Source organism: Rissa tridactyla, chromosome 1 (assembly GCF_028500815.1).
Source record: "Rissa tridactyla isolate bRisTri1 chromosome 1, bRisTri1.patW.cur.20221130, whole genome shotgun sequence".
Lineage (NCBI taxonomy): Eukaryota > Metazoa > Chordata > Aves > Charadriiformes > Laridae > Rissa > Rissa tridactyla.
Window position 1 is genome coordinate 200,552,989 of NC_071466.1, and position 23,464 is coordinate 200,576,452.

Genomic DNA, 23,464 nt, shown 5'->3' on the forward strand with positions numbered 1-23,464 from the left:
TTCTAACTGGAAATGTCCATTAATCTTTTGCACGAGCCTTTTTCCAGCAAAGAATGATGTCCAATATAAGCAAAATTCTATTTATATCTCAAAGATTAAGGTCAGTACCAGGACTATTTCCATCAGCATTGCTGGCAGCTGGTCTGTCTGTCCAAGGTTTCCTTTCTCCATTCAAGGCTGCCAAGAGTATTGATGTGGAGAAGAGCTCCTAAGGTTTCTGGGCTACTAAGGAAGAAGGGCAGCCAGACCCCCAACATGCCTGTTTGTCTGCTGAGCAAATACATGTTGAACTAAGCCACAGCTGACACTTTTCCTGAAGCACATAACTGTATATCTGGCCATCTCTTCATTTAGGCAACCAGCCCTTGGCCAATAACACGGACACTTACACTACTTCTCCAAAGCACCAAGACTCCTAGGCAGCTTAGGAAGCAGCTCTGGCAGCCATTCAGCTTGGCAAAAAGATTTGTCTTTTCTATTTCTATCATAATCTGAGGTGGTAAAACACAGAAGTTAAAAACTTAACATGGCCATGAAACTACATCTGGTATTCCAGCAACACTGAATAGAATAACTTACTAAAAAAAAAAAAGGAAAAAATACTCCAAAACCCAAAAAACAGTAAAAACCAAAACTCACAGCTAAAATAGATAATAGAAACCAGAAATGAAGGGATAGAAAATTATATAAGATAATCAAACCATATAATTTTTTTGTGCACCTTGTCCCCTTGTACCTAGGTAACCCAATCTCAATCTATACAGGCAGAAGCAGAATTCTACTGGCTTCAGGAAGCACAAAGAAGGCCACATGCCATGTTCTTCAGAACAAAATATCTCTTAAATATCCCATAAAAGCCCTCCTAAACATTGCAGAATAGTTACTGTAACTGTTCACATAGTATTTTGTAAATATCAGGCACTCTCAAGCTGAAGAGAAGACCGAATTTTCAAATTAAAATAGAAACCATGGCTGTTTTATGTATCTTGGACAAGCCCAAAGATTCAAACGTACACCTTTGTGTCTGCCACACCAACTGGCAGGAACTCTCCTGCCAAAACATCATTAGGCTTAAAACTTTCTTGTTAGGATGCCCTCTCTCTCCCTTTTGCTAACATAAAACTGCTCAACAGAAATACCTACTGTTGCCTCTCAACCCATCTGAATCACTAGTCAACTTCAGAGCAAATTATTTCAGCATGTATTTAGCTTCTGTTTCATACCTGCCATACATCTGAAATACTGTTGGGCTTTTTTTCCCAAGGGTATCAGTTACTCTAGTACGAGATACTTTCCCTTCTTTCAACAAAGCACCCAACAAGAGTTGATTCGCTGCCAATGTGCTGTAACCGCAGCATGTTGCACAGAGTAACACTATCCTGTCTCCTTCAACTCCTCTTCTCTCCTCTTCCCTTAGACCATAAGCTCCGTGGGGCAGGAATTCTTCCTCTTCACAAAGAGATTTGGGTCCAAGGCTGAGGACGATGGTATTACAAACACTCAGGAATAACATTTAATATCTAAGTTTGAGCTGAAGTAAAATTTTATAGAAATATTTACTAATATACATACATTTGTACTATGGGTGCAAGAATTTTAGTGTTCAGAAGAAAACATGCTTTATTACATTTATTAGATTAGATTTATTAGGATTTATTAGATTAACATTGTATTATCTATGCAATAAACATGTCCGTGTACGTAGCAACACAATCTATACTTGGCAGACTTAAAAATAGTAACCATTCGTCTTTAAATACAACTTTTAAAGGACTTGTTCCAGGAGAAATACACTATCTGAATGAGTAAAAACAAAATAATAAAAAAACATTATTATATTCGGATGATACTGTAAAAATAATTGAAGAACATTTTATTGAGCAGTAAACAAACCTGGGCAACATAAGCAAATTAAAACTAGAAAAGTAAAATTGAATACAGCTGGAAGGCTGATTTACAAGTGATTTTGTCTTACAAAGAGCCCGCAATACTGCAATAAAAAGCTAGAGGTGCTAGTAAACAGGGAGTCCAATATAACTGTATCACAGAATATAGCAATCAAAGACCTAACCAGTCCTGAGGGTATCCGATCGTACGCATCCAATGTGATAGCCTGTCTGTGGTATAATAACCAGTGTAATTTAATTTAAACTATGGCAGTGAGTTTGGGAACCTGAACTCCATAAAAAAAACCCAAAAAACAAACAAACAAAAAAACAAACCACAAACAAAAAGATGGAGAGAAATTGGAAGCAATTCAGAGAACAGCTACTAAAATAATGGAAGGGTTGAAGGGACTTAGTTTTGTGTAAAGGTCAGGAGAGTTAAAAGGCAGTAGAAGGCAATGTGGCACCACTGAGAAAGGACTAAACTAACACAATAGCTTCCCCAATGTGTAACCTTAGGCATATCTCCCTCCTCCTCCTTCTCCACCTCCCTTTCTTTTTCTTTTTTGGCAATTTCAATATCTGCACAGATGCAGACAGACACTGAACTCGTTCTGACTATGTTGCACGACGGCTGAACGGGAATCATGTCCAACCAGAATGAGATTTAATGACGCTGTGGTGGTGTGTCCAAGCTAACAAACCATGCTGACATCTTCTCTCTGTATTTACAGTCTCTCTGGCCCAACTGGATCATAATGTTTGGTTTTGTAATGTAAATAAAAATATTTCAGACATCAGCAAAATGGCAGCAAAAATAAATTTATCAAAATACCCATATACAGTGATCTTCATCTGTCCATATAGAGGGAGTGTAGCCAAATAAGCATAACATGTGACAATGTTATCACATCCATAGACATCTTTGGGACAGGCCTAAAACACAGCCCCAATTTGCAATTTAGAAAATGACCCACTGGGGAGTATATTTTCAGATGAGTGCCGTCTGTGCCTTCATTTATTTTGGACACTATAATAGTCCCTGAGACTTTAGAGGTCCTGTGGACAAAATCAGGCAGTGCTGATATTACCTAACTCAAAACCACAGTGTGACAGCAAAGGTAAAGCGGAGTCCGGTTCAGGCTTCAAAGCTTTTAGGTTCAGGTAAGTATTTTTGTGACTGGTGAAAGCCAAGCTCCCTGCTGCTGTGGCTATACTTTTACCAGTACTCATACCAGCCAGTTTAAGTAGCTTGAGCATAAGATTTGAGAGGCCTAAATATCTTGTCCGTATCAAGAACATCATCTTTCCAGTTGTTTCTTTCTGTATCTCTCAAATCTATTAGTTATCTTTCATTAATGACTACTTTCACTCATGTCCTCAAATAACTGAAAATTCAAGGAGTTTCTGTTTCATGAGTTGGAGAACCTCTGGCCTTATTTCTGCAAATATAGGTTTTGAAATGCAGCGCTTATCTAATAAATCATGTAGAAATTGCTCCTTTGCTAATTAACACAAGTCGGATGGCTAGGAAAATACTAATAGACTGCACACAAAGCTTTTGCATTACAACAATTATGCTAATGTTCTATGATGCATTTTTCTTATTTTCTTTTTAATTGTAGAGACACAGAACATAATCCTGTGAACATCCAAAATTGATGGCACTTATTATCAAACTGAACACTAGGCAATCTCCTTTCCGACTTCTAACATTCTATGCTGCCAGTATTTTTTGTTTTGCTTTGTTTTTTAAACAGCTGCCTCTAGAGACTCACAGGCATGAGCAGCTCTAGAAAAGATCTCTCTTCCAATACTTGGCTCCGTATTGTAATAGATGCAGCCAGCATCCTCTCCCTACAGACATTCACAGAGGCAAACGGGAAGACTCCTCTGAGTCATGGTACAGTGCATGCTAAGCCAGCCGGTCTTCCTTCACTTATTTTATAAATTTTGCGATTAGAAATGTAGTTGCCATCTGCACAGCATGCGGATTAGATACAGATTTGCATCGTGCGTACCTGCAAAGGGCAGAAGCACAAACTCACCTCAACCGTCTATGTATGAAATTCATAAAAAAATTTAATGTTTATGCACAATGCTATGTATAAACATGATGCCTAAAAATTCATTTTCAGAAATGGAAACTTACAGAAGAGTGATGATCACGTAACCGCAGATTAATTTACCACTGAAGCTGTTAATTTTTAAGCAATGCATTCCTGTTTTCACTCACTGCCTCAGCATTTCAAGGCTGTCTGTTTCCCTGTTCCCCTGTTTCTCCATTTGTATATTTTTTTTCAAATCTGTAATTCTTAGGGTTTATTTCTGTTGCAGAGGTAAATCTGTCTGCTGCTCAGCTGCATTGCCAGTGTCATCTGCACTCACCCAACGGTACCTGGGCCAAAGATAGTAAAATACCCAGTCCCAGCTGCCCGTTCTGGGGTATAGGCAAACTTCTGCAGAAAGCTGGCTAAACAACATGTTAGTCCTAATTTTTTTTTCCTTGTAATTCCCTGTCAATGCCCAGACAGGATGCCTAATTCCAACAAGGTATTTGTGGCTAAGAACTAGTGGTTACAATTCCCAAAATGCTACAGCCTAATGTGAGTGCAGCACCAGCGCGGATGTCATACTTAAGCTTGTCTTTAAAACGTGCTTAGTCTCGATGTTTAAATTGCATATGGCAGTACAGACAGGTAACTGCCTCACTTGCCCTTAAACCAGTATTTACAGTTTTCACATTAAAGCACTTGCAAATTTTGCTGTGCTAGTACAGGATTGCACCCAGCCGGCTCGGCCAGCAGGTACATCAGCCACAGCAGACTCAGCGGGACAGAACGTGTGGGGATGTGCCCACCCTTCCAGGTCACAACATGCCTTAATGCAAACCTGCCTTCGGTTCGACATTTTAAGCTAAAATGCTGGGGAAATTGCTGGCATAGTTGAAATACTGCACTGATGTGATTGGTGTATGTTCTGTGCTGCCAGTTCTGCTGCAATGAACAGTAACTTCCAAAAGAAGCCTGTTAATACCTGAGAGCTATAACATTTTACAAGGCTGCAGCCGCATTTACTTTAGCATGTCTATCAAAGCATGTATTACGATGAAGGCTTAAGTGCAAACCCTTCTCTCCTTCAGGTGGCCATGACATAGACAAATAGCCTTTTTAAAACCAGTCAGCAAGTGAATCTAGAAGCCTTTTTTTCAGCAAATCGAACAAAGCATTATAGAAAATTAGTTTAAAATAACAAAAAGCCTACGCGCTTACCTAAGCTTATTAATCTTATACTTCAATACGCCTCTGTTATACAGGCTTTACTTTGAGTTATGGCCATATAAATGATTCAGTCTGAATCTCTGTAGAAAATCTCTATCACTGGAGACTGTTTGCTCACTCCAAGGGACACCCCCTTTTCAGAAAGACCGATCCTGCCCAGGTAAAGCAGAGTTCACTTTTTATATGCGGTGATGGCTACTGTCACTGGGCTTAGACATGAAGTCCTTCTTTTGTCTCAGAGTGGTTTTCCATCAGGCAGCACAACAAGGCCCAAGCAGGTCCTTCCCAGAACATCCTTTCCATTTACCGTGACTAGGAGGGCAAATAATCACAACTTCTGTGTTCCTCACATGGAAGATTCCTGTTCCATGAACAAAGGACCTTCTGCAACAGATTATAGCTACATCTTGAAATCATTAATTAGAAATTTCATTTTTTTTATATATCTTTAGCCTGGGATTGCTTTTATTTTGCTGTATTGAAATGCATGTAAATGCTAATGTTTACTATTGTCAAAAAACAGTACGTTCTTTCAGAAGATGAGAAGGCTTAAACCACTCCTGTTACTAAACTCCTGCGATAATCACTACGTATTAGTACTTTCAGTAACAACCAAACTTGATTTAAAGACTTCATACCTATGAATCTAAGGTTGAATTTCAAAAATGGCAATGATCACCTCAGTGCACAAGTCTCACTGAAACTAAAGAGCTAATCAGGAATCCAAACCTGCTCACATGTGCCTAACTTTAAAACAACCCTCCACCTTAACAGACATATCATCAAAATTGCCATCAACATACACTGCAGCAAACAAGTCTTCACCAGAATGAAAAAGGTGAAATGTGCCTCCTCAACAACTGGGATAAACACCTGACATAACAGAGCCATCAAATGTGTGGATCCTACATGTGCACACACACAGGGCACCAAATACTGTTATAAAACTATGTAGGTCAAAATGAACAGACCTTCCAGTACCAGAATGAACTTGTGTGTGAAAACAGTGAAAGACTGGACATGCAGTTAATGGAATAACAGTTTCCACAAAACATTTATTACATTTCTGATCACTCAACCTCTTTCTCAGCAGAGATTTACCAAATACCTCCAAAAGATAAGCTTGGGAACTAATAGCTTTGCCAGATACTAAAAATCATGGACCTAACAGCAACACATTATTATTTCTCTCACATCCTCTCCCCAGATAACTCCTCCATGTTCCACAGGTACTAATTATCTGTCTCTTTTCATCCCACGGAGCTAACAACTTGAATACCTCCAGCCTTGCTAGCAGCTTCTACTGTCCCACAGGTTAAAAAAAAAAAAATCCTACCATTGTTTCTCAAACTGTATATTAAGTGAACATAATTAAATTAAACAGAGCAACTATTTTCAACATGTAGTGTTTTATTTCAGTTTTGAGGTAATGGTTTTATACCGAGGAACTAGTTTATTTTTCCAACATCACTTATTTATAAAACATACATGCACACACACATATATTTATCCAACCATCTATAAAGAAGACTTAGAAATACACATTTCCACATTATAATGTATGTATGTACATGTACATTTATATATTTTACATATGTATGTGTAAAACCTCTTAATACATCTTCAAAAACCTTGCCTTTCAAAATCATTAAAATATTTTCAAAGCTTACATTACTGCACCTCACAAACACATACTGGTTTAATTAGGCAAGAAGAGATAAAAACCATAAAAAAACCACGACTGTGAAAAATACAGGCCTCATCTCATCCATTCCCCTTACTCTGGAGGAGGACAACACAACCTTAGACTATTCTTGATACAGATTTGCCTCACATATTTGAAACCTCCAGAGACCAAGATGTCCTACGTTTTTTTCAAATATTTAGCCCTGTCATATATAAAGAGTTTTCTTATCCCAAATCCTCATTGTTATAAAGTATTCATATTACTTTTGTTCTATTTGTTATGATTTAGGAAACAGAACCGTCATTGCTCATAATAATCTTTCAAACATTAGAAGGCATTTTTTTTGCAGTATTATTGACATATATACTTCTCAAACTTTCTGTTCAGTACTAACCTTGTTTTGTCCTTATAATATGTGGTGCTCGTTATTGTTTATCTCCTCTGGATGCCGTCCAATTCATCTATTTCTTTCTTTAAGCCTAATGCCCAAGACCAGGCAAAATCCTTCTGTGACATCCCACCCACTGAAGGAAGCTCAGTAGCAACTCCCATGTGTTGCAGATGACATTCCTGCCTGCGTGCCCTGGGGCTATTTTCCCTTTTTTATGTAAAAGAATCACATAATTAATTAATTTCAATTTGTGGTCCTTTCTAACACCAAGATATATTTGCACGCCACTGCTGCTTACAAATTGATTTTCCATTTCTACATAAACATTTTATTCCTCATTTCTAAGTTCTAATAGTCAGCATGTCTTATTGATCTTCATCTTACTGATTTCAAAGCATTCCTCCAATTTATCAATCTCATTTTGAATCTGACACTAAGACATGATAAGTACTCTTCCCATCTCCACTCTATCCACGAAACTATAAATGCGCTTTCTATTTCAAACAAAGGATCTTTTCACCATTATCTAGTTGCACCTAATTATACTAGTGGATCAAATGGAATATACAGTCCTCTAATTTAATGAACTTTCTGATCATGGTTAAGATCATGGAATATACAGTTTTTTAAATATGGTACATATGTTGTAATACATATATTCAATCTCTTATCAAAAGTGTGTATATAGTACTGGAAAGAGAACTCACAAATACTTTGAAAACAAAGATAATTCAGTATACAAATGAAAAAAAAAAACCATTTGTAAAGGAAAAGAAAGAAAACTAATTCGGAAAGCACAAATTATGGGAAAGAGAATAAACAGCTATGACATTCTACCACATGGAAACACACTGCAAAACAAAAATTGACAAATAATTCCTAATAAAGACAAAATGCTATAATAATTTAAAGAAAAAAACCTACAAAAAACCCCCAAAAAACTAAAACAGAAAATGTTTTCTTCACTGCATAGTTCCTTGAACATGAAGGAACACATACTGTCTACAGGAAATTCTACAAATCTATCACCAAATCCACAATCAGATGTCAAAACAATCTCCAAAGTAAACTTTTAAAGAATTTGCATTACCTTCAGATTGTCAAATAATTAACATAGATGTGAATCAGTCAGCAGAAAATTTCTGGGAAAAAAAATAATATCTATTGAGCTAGACAAGCATTTCCTATTATGGAAAAATAAATTAAAAAAAAAAAAAAGTACATGGTAATTTTGCACAGCCTTGAGTTTCTTTCATAACTATACATCTCCAGGCAGTGGAGGGATAGAAGAGGAGATAGGAACGGAAAGATATAATTCATGAGGGACAACAGTCAACCACATCTCTAAGAAAAGGAATGTTGATTCAGGAAGGTCAGCAGGAAGAAGTGGATGTGAAACAATTGAAGAAAGAAATTTAGCTGAATAAAAAGGGTATGGTAAAAGATTTTTGAACTGCACAGGGCAAGGATGCAGGACAGATAAGTAGATCTAATACCAAAAGAATGCATATAAATACCCAAAAAAAATGCTGTCTTCCCAGCAAGTGCATATACTGAAATAAACATTCCTCCACCCTAAATCCAATCCAACACTTACAGTAAATGATAGTATCTTTGGTTGAAATCTCCCAAAACACCATTCAAATAGGATTTGCTTATCTTTACTAAATCTCTCCAAGGTAACTATAGTTTGTACAGCTTTACAAATGGATTGACAGAGACAGTGTGATTTGTTCACAGTCTCACACAATGAATGTGGCAGGATGAAACTATTTCAAATCTCAGCCCTCTTCATCATCTATAATATCATCCTTCCTCTCCACTTTTCCAAGTATTTTCTTAAGATTGGCACTAACAACACCACCTACAGCAGAAAATTCTTTTTTTCATGATGTGCCCTCAACTATGCCACTAGATATGCAAACAGAGTAATACAATCCACCTCTTTTGGCATAAAAAACCTGCTGAAAAAATTCATTTATAGGTGCATAACTGAAGCTTGGCAGTGTTGAAAATAGATGCATATACGTTCTGCCAGTTTTACTATGGATAAGCAAAATGGATTCCAAACACCCCAGCTCATATTCACAGCAAAACATAAGTTAACTCAATCAACAGTAGAATTAATTGCTTAAGAACAGTTCATTGACACTGATCTTTGGCACTCACCTTCAAACCCTTCCTCCAATAGCAAATTTGTTTACTTGCTAAATTGAAGAAGAGGAGGGATCAAAGGTTTCTATGTTAAACATTTCAAAATTACTATAAATGATGCATCCTGTAACCACTGAATGAAACAGTTCCAGAATTAGCAGTTCAAGCATTTCACAAGTTAAGAAGCAAAAAATTTGTTCCACCGTGGGGAGCCATAAAGCAGTTAATACATAGAAATATATCAATACAGAAAAAGCTATCAGTATAAAGAAGCAGTAAGTAAACCAACAAACAGTTTTCTAGGAAACTCAGGTCCTATATTTGATGGATCATTGATTCTTAGTACTTCTCCATAAATCAGTACTTGCTAATAAATGAGCAGCAAAGCCCCATCTATTGCCTTTAGAACTGTAAACTGGCATAATAGGCTGACACATGTTTACACCTACACAAAACCAGGGATTTTTCCACTGCCACCACGCACTGAGCAGGGTGCAGTGATCAGCTGTTGCTGGGGAAGGAGCTGGTACTGCAGTGCAGTGCAGCAACCGAAACATGCTTTCATATATTGAAGCTGTTTCTTCTGAGGGTTAGGAAGGATTGAGATATGCTACACTGCTCAAACCCAGTCTGGGATTCTGGGAAGTTTTCCTAGCTCTCTTGACTGGAAAAAGAAAGAAAGAAAGAAAAAAAAAATAAAAAAATGTTTACAGAGTCTAAATGGTAAAATACCATTCCAATCTGTCTGCAGAAAGCACAACAGAATACTTCCAGATGAACGTTTCTCAATATTAATTTACCATTGGAAACTCAGACTGAGGGAAATACTGCTATTGCCTGGTGCAGAACTAAAGCTAACTTAGGGAGAGATTTCCCAGTTTTGAAAATTTCTGAGATTTCAATATTATTCCCATTTTTAAACAGAACTTCAAACCAAAGCTACCTCTTTACAAACAAGATGTAGGGGCTACATAACCATTGGAAAACTGTGAAGAACAGCATTGTTCAAAGAAGATATGCACTTTGGCTTGAAAATCAGCTTCAAGCCATCAGTTAGTGCATTAAGGATACACTTTTACATACCAGTTTCTTCTTTGCACAATGTTAACATCCATTTTTTTTAAGACAGTATATACTGTTCTACTTGTCTCTTGAGATACAATAATGATGCTAGTCATACCAAGAGGCTTAAGAGCTAATGAGAATCATTTTTCCTGAACCTGGAGAAGCATTTCAGAATACTATACTTAAGGAAAATAATACTGCTATTTCAAGAACCCCCAAAAAGGTCACATATTGCCCCTTACTTCCCCAAAAGACTGACCCCCCAACTCATGACACTTTCTTATTTGCAGAAGACAAAATTGTTCTAAGAGAAGGGTTAGTCTATCTCCTGACTTTTCAGCTCTGCTCATCTTCTCTATCACGATGTATGTACAATAACTTAAGGTTGAAAAATCAAATTTTAATGCACCCTAATATGCCCATACCTCTGGCTGATCCACGGGAGACTCCACTGACCCACTGTTCACCCTTAAGGTCAGAGAAATGCCATTCATTTCCTGTTACTGTCCTGACTCTTTGCCATTCTGTATTAGGACTATTAAACAGAGCTATCATATGATTAAGCAATAAAAAAACCCCACCTGCAGATCTTACATAGAGAAGGAAGCTCATGGGGCATCAAGAGGCAGGCAAGCTCTGCTGCTGCATCTGAAGTTACAGCCTTTACACGGTGCTCTTTCCATTTTCCCACATCTGGAAACAGCATGAGAACTTCTGCTAGTCAGCTCTATTGCAGATTCCCTACACATGCACACAACACACACATCAAATCCTGATTTGGTAACAACAGCCTGCACCTCACCCATCCCCACTCATTCCCTTCATTGCTTCAGCAGCGCAGAATTGCTGTCCACCCTCTTTCATCCTATACATTTATCACTGACCTTGGCTTCTCCCTTTCGCATGCCCAAATCCATGTCCTGTCAGCCACCCACACATCACTGTTTACACTTGCCATGCACCTTTCAGAAGGATTTCAGTTTCCGTCTTCAATTTCATGTTTCTTATGCTACAGGTAGGGCTTATAGGCAGCTCTTACATCCAGGTTCTGCAGGAAATAATCTGCTGCCATAAATTAAAACTACGCAGCTAATTCCAGGGTAAAGAGCTTGTATTTGGAGGGAATGGTGAGACAGACCATGACACAAATTGGAAGAAAAAATCCGAAATGTCTTGGAAATATAAACTTGTCTCTTTGAATCAGTAGGGCAGACATTTTGCTTGAAGGTGTAGTTCCATCCTCACCAAAATCAGTGTTGCTGACTCTGTCCAAAACCACTTTAAAAAAAATAAATTGCAGCCCAGTAATGACAAGTTCTGACATTCCTAGTAAAGGGCCACAAGCTGTGCCCTGAGTTGAGAGCAGCCAGAAGGCAGCAGCCCGGGGCAAGGAAACACAGAGAAATAAACCCAAGCAGGTCCCAGAACTGAGGAGGAGAGGACTGCCACCATGAACATCACACCCCGCCCAGCAAAGAGCTCAGGATGGTGGTTGTTCAACTATTCCCACTGCGGGCTAGGAGAAACCACCAAAGTGAGGAACCAAAAGAGCCTGGAAGGGTGAGCACAGCACCAGAGAATAGACACTAGGGTGGGTTTTCTTCTAAAACCATTTCTATAACCATTTTAGAGGTGTTATTAATGACATAATAAGTGTTCATATTTTTGTAACCGGACTAATAACTTGCATTCTGTTTCAATACAAACATGTTTGTGAAGATATTAATCAGACTAAGCTCTGGTATCTCTATATGTGGTACATTCTCTTTCGACTGTAACAGTATCGTATTTTGAACAAACTCCATTACGACAGGAAGCTAGAATGGTTTTCATCTCATTGACTTAAACAGGTAATGTGAAGTAGTGGTTAATCCAAGAAATGCTATATGATGGCATCTTTTCATTACGTTTCCAGGAGATAGATTTAAAAAGGAGGGAAAGTGGAAAAAACACAACAGCACATATTTTCCAAAACTATGAGTCACAGTAGTTCTAAGATGGTAATATAAGGAAAAAAAAAAATATCTTAAAATGTAAGTAACAGAGGTTTCAAAAAAGGAATGTAAATAATTTAAATTTAGAAAATATGAATGTTTACAAAGCTGCAGAAATTAATAGAGATTTAGTTCTTGGGTATTTTTGTCTTGATAACTGTTTGGAAGGAGGAACACATTTGGGTAAATTAGTCTGTCTGAAGAAAAAAAACACAGGAAATAAAAATTCCTGGATCTGGCTAAGAAAAAACGTGAAGATAACTAAATTAGTGTTGTCTTTAATATATCCAGGTCTAAGTTCAAGCTCCATATAGCTAAGGTGTCTTAAAGATGTCTTATTTCTAGAGCTGTAACAATATAGCAATTTATTCCTTGGTGTAATGATTCCAGTAGGAAGTGCCCTGACGCCTTCATGAGAGACAAAATGATCCTTCAGATTAAACCTTTATTTCAAGCTAGTGTGAGTGCTTCTTGGTTTTCACCTCTGCAAGCTCATTAGAAGACTAAAATAAACTGAGAAAGGTTCTAGTTCCTTCTAAGGTTTGACACTCATCCTTTTTAACTTTGGATTTCATGCAACACTGAAGGTCTGATATGACAAATACCAACTGCTTGATACTCCATTGCCTCATGTTTGTTGTAATCTCTGTCACATAAGCATACCAGGGATGAAATTACTTTAAATCATGGTAGTATTATAAATCTTCTCACATAGCTATAAATGACCGTGAGAGGTGGCAGGCAATGGATAATTGGGCCCATAGTGACTACCAGGTACAAATGAGGACACTTACTTGTTTTAAGCCAGCAGGCAGGTTAGATCTAGACTTTATCAGCATATGTGCCTCTTCTGTATACTGTAAAGCACATAAGCCAGCTTACAAGTGAGAGGCAAAGAGTTGCTGAGTCTGTTGACTCTGGGTTGCAGAACTTCAGAATACTGCTAGGATACGAGACATCTACTGGATTTAAATTTATTCTTCAGTGAGATGAAGGTGGTAGCAAGTGTAAGTGTACAAACCCTCACTAGAAAAATTATGGGAAACTAAGACAGTACCCGTGCTTTTGTATTGCCGTACCACAGACTGTTCCACTGAAAATTAGGTGTCTCCTCTGCCAAACAAACTTCAGGGAAGGGAGTATAGTACAAATGATACGCATGTCTACTTAACTCTTTTTTTCTTTTTTTTTTTCTTTCCTTTTTTTCTTACTTAAAGTTCTGAATATATTCTTTTGTTTGGAAAGCTCTGTCGCCAACAATCATTCAGAATACACAGAAAAATACTTACAAAGCCAGATGGGATACTGCGTTCCTCCAGGTAAATCTTAAAAATAAAGGGGCTTCAAAAGACCATTTTATGGACACACACTAACTGTCAAAGTTCAGAGTTTTTCAGACATGGGATTCTGGCTTGAACCTTTCTTTGATATTAAAATGAAAGTTAACCAACAGAAATTACTTCCCCATAGTGAGCGGGGCTTTCCTGGCAGTCATCAACTATTGTTGAAGGCAGCAGTTACTGCCAGGGACAGCAGCTGTACTGTGCCCAGTGCTGTGCTCAATTTTATCATTTTACTTCATTGTGTTGCTTGTTTTCACACTTCTAAAGGTGTCTTTCTATGCCAGCTACTTTCATAATAAAAGCCTGACTGTGATCAAAATGTTGAGGCAATTTCTTCATGAATTGCTCACAGTGGGCATAGCTTGACATTTGATGCATTTTAGAGGTTGCATCAGAACCAAGAGAATGCATTTTGGGACTTAGCTTCCTATTTCATTTCCTCTACGTGACAGGAGAAGACAAGTGCGGGAAATGTGGGCAAAAAAGAAAGCTGCAGGAAGAAAGACCTCCTTCCCAACAAATGCTGAATTTAGACAGAAAGACAAACACCCTTATCCCAGGGAAAGTCACAAACTACAAATTTCAGAAGTTTAAAGTACAGAAGCTCAAAATCTTCTCTGTGTCCTTATTGCTTAACATATTTCATCTTATGGATGTTAAGATAGTGAGAGAAAGGAAGAATAATTTTTAAAATTGCTGCTATTAACCCCGCAGAACTCAACATATTTTCTGACATAGAAGGAGGTATATCCTCATGTGAACTAAAAACGTTAAGAAAAGATAGCAGACTGAGGCTCACGATGATATATAGAAGAGAAAACACTACCCAGCAGGTCACTATATGAATAGCATCGTCCAGAAATACCTGGGACCCACTTCTCTAAAAAAGCAAATACATATTTTCAGTCCACAATCACAAGCAATATAAAAGACAGACACTGGAATGTGCGCCAAGTACTATGCAAAAGCCTACGAGTTCTGCAACTTATCACATTAAAAACAACGTATGCTTTATAAAGTAACAAGAAACTGACTTTACCTTACATTTCTAATATTTTTATTACACTTTTGTCCAATAATCCGTCTGTGATCCTCCTAATGCTCTGACTACTAGAGTATTCCGTCACATAATGCTTTACAAATTCGCTTTTTAAAATTAATTTATAACTCAGAAGAAGTTCTCAAACTCTCATTTAGAAAAATAAGTTCTATGAAACAAAAATGAACGGGGAGGAGCTGTTAAGTTTTCTGGCTAGAATTTACTGAGTTTAAAAAAAATCAGAAAAAAAAGACTGTAACAAAAGTAAGTAAAACATTTATTTCAACAAATTATGTTTCCTATATATGTATTATATGTGTATAAATATATATATATGTATAAAAAATATACCTTCACGCACTTAAACTGGTAAGACATTGGTTAAAAAACTGAGTTCAATTATACTTCAAAAACAGAATCCACATAATAACTTCTGATTAAAAGACTAACTGTAAATTTACCCCTGCACTTTCTTCCTTATGTTACCCAGTTGTGTTTCCATGGTTACTCAATTTTAGAAATCACTGAGTCTTACTGGAACATGAATAATAAACATACTTCTTTATCAATACATTTTATGCAAAGATCAACTGGGCTAGATTTCTGAGTAGCATAAAGTAATTCTCCCTTCTTTTGTTTTTTAATTATTATTTAAATACTACATTAGGCACACATATAAACAAAGCAAACAAGTGGAATAAATTGTCAAAGAAATATTATAATTAAAAATGAGTTTGAACTTTAATTTTAATTATAAATTTCAGTAATAACATTCTCAATTTCTCTTTAATGTGTGTGTATATTTATTAAAGTCATTTTTGTTGGTTTCTAGCACTGGCATTAGAAAGGGAAAGGAGAGGGAGAGAGAAGTGTTTTATGTTTGATAGAAGCATGGCGTTGCAGTTAACAGAAAGTAATCCAAGCAGCTATTCATGATGGAAACTTCATTCTAGAGGCAAGTTATTATTTTCATTCCGTTGCTAAACAAATCACAATAAAAGTAGATTTGTTCAACTTCTTAGCTGAAATCTATATATTGTAGGATGCACACACATACCAAGGTACCTGTAAATTTGGGTTGTCATGATACAGATGCATGAAGAGAATCCTTTTTTTCCAAGCCATCATTTTCAAAGCATTACTCATTTAAAAAATGCCTTCCATGATGAAGGTTAGTAAAGATAAAGGAAGAGGGAGAGACTACAGAATCGCTGCTTTAAGTAGCTAAAAGACCGAGGTTAATTACTTCCTCCTTTTTTTTCCCAATGGTAACACCTATATGACTGCATTTATTTATACATTATTTTGCAGGCATAAAAAATACCTTTTAAGTGTAGTCTTTCAATGTAAGCCATCTACATCTTCCTTTTAAAGAGTCAGGCTTGTAACAACTTCAATGATTCCAATTAAGGCATTATTGCCTCACCGTGGTTATGAAAACAGATAAATAAGAAGAAAATTATTGATAACTGACTATAGAAAAATAAATGAAGACAAACAAGGGGTTTTTTTCACTATTATGCCAGCAACTGAAATACTTGAAAAAAATAGGACAAATGGCATATCATTATTAAAAAAATTATATATATATGTATATAGTTTACTGAGTCTTCTAATTTATACTGTCTCCCAAAGGTACTCTATTACCATATCTTTCATATCTACCAGGGTAACATTTAAGTACTAAAATAACATAACTTCAGTTCAGCTATAGTTATAAAAAAGTGTTGTTCAGTCATAGAATCAAGGAATAATAGAATGGCTTAGGTTGGAAGGGACCTCTGAAGATCACCTAGTCCAACCCCACTGCCATGGGCAGGAACATCTTCCACTAGACCAGGTTGCTCAAAGCCCCATCCAACCTGGCCTTGAGCACTTCCAAGGATGAGGCATCCACAATTTCCCTGGGCTACTTGTTCCAGTGTCTCATCACCCTCACAGTAAAGAATTTCTTCCTTTATGTCCAATCTAAACCTACGCTCTTTCAGTTTAAAACTATTGCCCCTTGTCCTGTAACTCCAGGCCCTAGTAAAAAGTCTCTCTCCACGTTTCATATAACCCCCTTTTAAGAACTGAAGAGCCATCCCCAGAGCCTTCTCTTCTCCAGGCTGAACAACCCCAACTCTCTCAGCTTGTCCTCATAGGAGAGGTGCTCCATCCCTCTGATCATTTTTGTGGCCCTCCTTTGTATCCGCTCCAACAGCTTCATGTCTTTCCTGTGCTGAGGACTCCAGAGCTGGATGCAGTACTCCAGGTGGGGTCTCACCAGAGTGGAGTAGAGGGGGAGAATCACCTACCTTAATGTGCTGGCCACACTTCTTTTGATGCAAGATACGATTGGCTTTCCGAGCTGCAAGCACACATTGCTGACCCATTTCCAGTTTTCCATCCATCAGTACCCCCAAGTCCTTCTCCGCTGGGCTGCTCTCCCATCCCTTCCCCCAGTTCATTCATCCCCCAGTCTTTACGGATATTGGGGATTGCCCCAACCCAGGTGCAGGACCTTGCACTTGGCCTGGTTGAACTTCATGATTTACACTGGCCTACTCCTCAAGCCTGTCAAGGTCCCTCTGGATGGCATCCTTTCCCTCAAGAAAATCAACTGCATCACTCAGCTTGATGTCATCTGCAAACTTGCTGTGGGTGCACTTCATCCCATTGTCTATGTCACTGATAAAGTTATTAAATAGTATTGGTCCCAGTACGGACTCTCAAGGGCCACCACTCATTACTGGTTTCCACTTGGACATTGAGCCATTCACTAGAACTCCTTGGACGTGACAATTCAGCCAGCTCCTTATCCACCTAACAAACCCAGCTGTCAAACCCAAATCTCTTCAAGAATGGTGTGGGAGACGATAGCAAAGGTCTTACAGAAGTCCACGTAGATGACATCCATAGCTCTTCCCTTGTCCACTGATGCAGTCACCACATTGTAGAAGACCATCAGATTAGTCAGGCATGATTTGCCCTTGGTGAAGCCATGACGGCCGTCATTGATCACCTCCCTGTCTTCCATAGGTTTCAACGTGTATTCCAGGAGGATCTGCTCCACGATCTTACTGGGCACAGGGAGTGAGGCTGACTGGTCAGTAGTTCCCAGGGTCCTCCTTTTTACTCTTTTTAAAAACAGGCATGATGTTTCCCTTTTTCCAGTTATTTGGGACTTTGCCTGACTGCTAGAATTTTTGAAATGTGACTAAGAGTAGCTTGGCAACTACATAAGCCAGTTCCCTCAGGACCCTGGGATGCATCTTGTTAGGTCCTACGGACTTATGTACGTGCAAGTTGGTCTCAAAACCAACCAGTTGTTCAAGGTGGTCTTAAAACTGATCTTCTTCTACAGTGGGAGGGACTTCATTCCCCTAGTCTCTGCCCTGAGGTTCAGGGGCTTGAGAGATGTGGAAAAAGAGATTGCCAGTGGTAACTGGCACAAAAAAAAGAAAAAAAAAGCTCCTCAATTCCATCTACTGTCTACAAAATAATGTACATATTATTCACTCTGTTAAGAAAATCAGAATTGGTATCTTTTCAGCTACATGAGACTTAGATAGCAAATTCTGAATAAAATTACCAAGAATGTACAGAAAGTCTCAGTCCCAAGTATCCCAAATAGCCCAATAAATAGAGGTCCAGTCTACTAAATCAATTCCAGATAAACTTTTATCACTTCCCTATCACCAGATTCAGTTTGCAGTGCTTACTCTCATTCTAGTCCCCAAAACTTTTAATACATTTGCATAAAAATGTAACATACTCATATAGACTCAAAATACCACTGAATGAAATGCGTTAGGATTTTATCAACCTGAATCTGCTTAAAGGGTCAAGCTTCTGCCCTTCTACATAAGACAAAAATCAATTCTTACAGAAAGCAGAAATAGCTGTCTGTATCAAAAGTCAATTGATACTTCAAGGACTGAGGAGGTTTTTTTTTTGTTAGCTTGGTTTGGGGTTTTATTCTGGTATTTTTCCCCTCTACTGCCAACCCTCGGTTTACATTTCAGTAGAAAAGCAACGTAACATTTAATTTCATTAGTTCTCTTCAGAGATGTCAGGGCTGGAAACTGTTTAAAAATCAGGATGCTCAGTCTTCAGCAGAGCATTACTTCAGTGTGACAAGCAAGAGAGACTCAGCAGCTTCCCAGGCAGCACTACCCTTTAGAGGGATGTATCTCCAAGGCCTTTCTGGATAGGCCTTTCTTGAAGCACTATCACCTGACAAATTTTAGAATGAAGTTAAGACTCTACTGTATTCTATGCAGGTTCATATGTAGCATGAGGCTCCCATCACCGTGGTGGCTGAATCACAGTGCCACTGTCACCACCACTGGCACCGGAACTAACTTCCCTCACACGCAATGCACCGTCCCACCTCTCCCTTAGATAACTGCCTACAAACATGCATCGGGAACAAAGGAAAGAAGAGAAGGAAAGATAACGAATCAATTACCACAGCTATTGGACAAAATCAGTTCTGGTCCACTCAACAGGGTGTCGGTGCCCAGGTGCTGGCAGCGGGGGCTGCAGGGCGGCCTCTGTGAGGAGAGGCCGGGGCTGCCCCGTGCCGGACACAGCCGGTTCCAGCCGGTTCCACCCAAGCCAGCACAGGGCATGGCAGAGCCCCTTGGCCAAGACGGCAGTGCCTCTGGGAAAACGTATTTAAGTAAGGGCAAAACCACCAGAGAGCAGTGAAGAGGGAGGAGAAAAAAAGTGTGTGAAACAGGCCTGTAGACACAGAGAAGAAGGAGGAGGAGGAGGAGGAGGAGGAGGAGGTGCTCCAGGTGCTGGAGCAGAGATTCCCCTGCAGCCCCTGGAAAGGACCATGATGAAGCAGATTGCCCCTCTGCAGCCCAGGGAGAGGACCACGGTAAAGCAGATGTCCACACTGCAGCCTGTGGAGGACCCCCGTGCCAGAGCAGATGGATATTTCCTGAAGGATCTGTGGCCCATGGAGAGCCCACGTTGGAATATCCTGAAGGGCTGCAGACTGTGGGAAGGACCCATGGTGGAGCAGGGGAAAAGAGTAAGGAAGCAACTTGAATTTTAGCTTTCAGCTTCTGATTAAAAAAAGTTTTATATTTTTCTTTAAAAAACACCACGTTGCATGCGACTTCAAAACTTTCAGGAAAAATACATTAAACAATGAAAAAACAGTAAAGAAAGAAAAACACGTGAGATCTCTAAGTGACTTACTGGACCAGCTGCCCTGTATTGGCTTTTCAGAAGAAGGGAATGCAGTGAGGAATTAGAGGCTTTTGTAAAATGGACTTGGTGGAAGTAGCTCATAGCACAGGAAAGGAAGAAAGTAAGAGCCATCAGCAAGTTCAACATACTGGGTAGGGAAAAAGAATTTTACTTAGAGACTTACGGTTGACTAGACAAGGGAAAGTACATTACAACTAGTTAATGGAAAATGTAATAAGGTCAGCTGCAATTCCAACAGGGTACAAAAGGAGTAAATTCCAAGAAACCAGTAGCTTACCACAAACTTCAAGTGGTCCCTCTAGGAAAATCACATCAAGCAATTCATGTTAACAAAAAAAAAAAAAAAAATAAGAAAACAGAAAAAAAGAAATAATTCAGTTCCATGTAATAAGTAGTCTTATGGGAAGGATAAGACTAAAATCAAGAGGCTGGGCCTCAGGGCTTTTTTCAAAGTGGTCCTGATATTTTAGAAGATTTGAGGGCCAAGATGTGCTGATGATAGCTTCATTTTTCCATAAACTCATTCTTTGGTTTACTTTGCTTAAAATAATGTCTATCTTAAATCACTTCAAGGGAACTAATGACACATTTTATTCATCAGAAGGAGGGTTTTGTGAGGGGAGATTTTTTTACAGCATAGTTATTGAAATATTAAGGCAGGATGACTACTAAAGCAAACAACTAAGTCTACAAATTCAGAAGAAAAATAATTTGGTTTCTGCACAGACTCATATTTAAATGTCACTGACATCATGACTTTTCAGGTCCCGTTATAAGTCTGTCCTCTTTCAAAATGCTTTGGAAGCATCACTATTCTGCATCTGGACCTCTGTTCTGGTCTTCTTCCAGTATGTCTAAGATACCTGCAAGTACCAGTTTGGATGTTTTGCTTCTTCCATTACATCCAGAGAATGAGTCTCTCAATGACAAGCCCTCAGTGTAAAACACTGGGCAACCAAAATACCCATCATTTTGGGAAAGCAGTTCTGTTTGGTTTTTTTTTGTCTTGGTTTTTTTTTAAAGTAAAAATGAGGAAAAGATGGGAAAAGTTCCAAAACCACGCATTTAAAAAATATCTCAGTATAGTTCAATAATAAGCAGAAAATTACATATGCTAAATATGAGAATGCATTGGCTTTAACATTGTTGATTTCAGAGTAGAAGCGTTTTAAAGGTTATTTGAGCCAAACTATTAATACAGCCTCATCTACAAGAAACGAAACAGTATCTCAGCAAGGACATTTGGTACAATTGCAGTCCTTAGTGCTTATCCTCCTTGGTCTGTAACTCAGCTGGAGGCTAGTAGAAATAAACGATGCTTTAAAGAAAAATAGTAAATTGAAAATCACTCATTTTTAAAAGATAAGTTTCTCTCCATGTGATTACTCTTCTGAATTATTGAAGCCACCATAACAGTCACTTTAGTGACATTATTGATTACTATAGTTTTTTGCATGACACATTCATCTTGAATAGTAAGACCTATCTAGCCATTTTCTTTTTATTTTAGATCAGTTTTTATTTTGTCCATCAGATGCTAGCCAATTTTTGCAGGTGAAATTTTAAGACAAACTAAAAGATATGCCTTAATTATAACTGACATTTTGTAATCCTTTGGTACACAGAAACTCCTTACTGACATCTGACTCAAGGTGACCATGTCCCTTCATTAACCGTCTTGATTCCAAACAGCTCTTGGTCAGCTCTGCAAGAAAAGAGACCTAGGCACGACTGTAGACTAAAAGTTTCTGCATTCTCACTGGTATTTGCTGTACTTATTAACAAGATACATGACAGGTTACTTACTCATCATGTGTTGACTGGTGGAACTTAGTTAATAAAAACAATGTGTAAGAGAGCCAAGAATAGGTCTGTTTTCAGTAATAAAGTTATTGATATTTCACTCTGAGATTATTTTATCCAAAGGTGATGTCTTTTCTTGCAGAGAAATCCCAGTATTTCATGACACATACAACAGGTAAATACATAATCCATCTAAAAGCAAAGCATCTTTATAACAGTCTATTTTAAACATCATAGCTTGTGCTTTGTTTATTATAACATGCATGTTTGCATCATGAAGTGTTACCAGAAGAAGGTAACTCCTAACTCAATGAAACAAGATTACTGACACAAAATGGTTTTGAAACATATTAATTTGTTTTGCTTACCCAAAATGAGAAGCATTAGTATTTACAAATAAATAGAAAACCTTATTATTTTCACTTGTTTCAACATCTGCTTGGTCCCCAAGAAAAATACTCAACTATGTTAAATAGCTCTCTAATAGTAGCAGGTTTTCTCATTAACAGTCAATTTTTTCTCACTGACTTTGAGACAGAGTAAAGTTCTAAGTAAAATGTCCTAATTATTAGAATTATGCAAAGATAGCTTCCATTTATGAAAATTAAATCATTTAGAAACTTGTATATAGTTAATGAAGCGTAATAAATATTGAACTAATGATATTGTAAGACCACAGAAGATAATATGCCAAAGCAATTCACAGCCATCATTTGCTACAAAGACAAGTCTAAATTTTCACAAGCATAGTCAACTCCCCAGCCAGATATGAGGGATTTATTCTTGTTATTATTATTGCAAGTGGGGGTGATTTTTTTCACAAAGTTTTAATTTTATTACACAGCAATGTTTTAGACACCCTATGAGTAGCCAGCAGTATGAAAGGAAAACTGGAAGGCTAATAAAATTTATGATAAAAAATTATGATAAAATGAGATAAAAAATATCTGTTTACAGAAGATGAGGAACAAAACGAGTATTTTGCAGAAAATATATATTATACAACCCTTAATTTTCTTTTCAGTGTTATGGAGAAGCTAAGCCATTTTCAACTGAAATTAATAACATGTTTTATCAGTGATGGGCATTTTTTTACACACAGCAGGAACCACCACCTGTCTACCTACAAATTAAGTACTTCAAGGGGAACCCAAACACTAAAAGCTTTCTTTCCTCATCTCCCCCTTTCTCAAAGCCAGTGAGAATCAACTCTTGACTGTCAGCCAGGAGACGCAGTGATGCTCTGCCACTTTGGGAAGCAGGCCCCTCATCTTTGCCGTCTGCCAAAGGACACAGAAATGCTGCACCAGGTAGGAAACCAAATACCCAGCCCAGCTTCAAGACGCTGCGTTCCAGTGCAGAAACTGAATCTTTGTTCCACGTGAGCAGACGGGGGCCATGTCCTCCAAGAACCTACACTCTTCCTAGAGGCAAGAGGACACCATGCATCTCTGGCAGCATCACAGGAGTCCTCGCTGCCTCCAACAGGACCAGCTGCAGCCCAGACCCAGCAGCTGAGGAGACGCAGCTGCCAGCCTGCAAGTGAAAGGTCTGCAGTGGCCCAAGAGCAGGAGCCGGAGCCCTTATGGCTCAAAGGAAACAGTCTCCAGCAG

General features: G+C 38.2%; 1 protein-coding gene across 2 annotated transcripts in view; it reads right to left on the reverse strand.

Annotated features, from left to right (window-relative positions):
* The window catches only part of TAFA5 (TAFA chemokine like family member 5), a 320,394-nt gene that overhangs the window by 253,845 nt on the left and 43,085 nt on the right, over positions 1-23,464 (reverse strand). Inside the window, exon 1 of one of the 2 annotated variants that reach the window (XM_054187642.1) lies at positions 11,046-11,149. The exons of the other annotated variant lie outside the window; for it this stretch is intronic. Within the exon in view, the coding sequence (XP_054043617.1) occupies positions 11,046-11,076 (31 nt within the window). The 5' untranslated portion in view covers positions 11,077-11,149. Of the gene's footprint in view, positions 1-11,045; positions 11,150-23,464 lie in introns of those variants that run through there. 2 annotated transcript variants of the gene reach the window in all.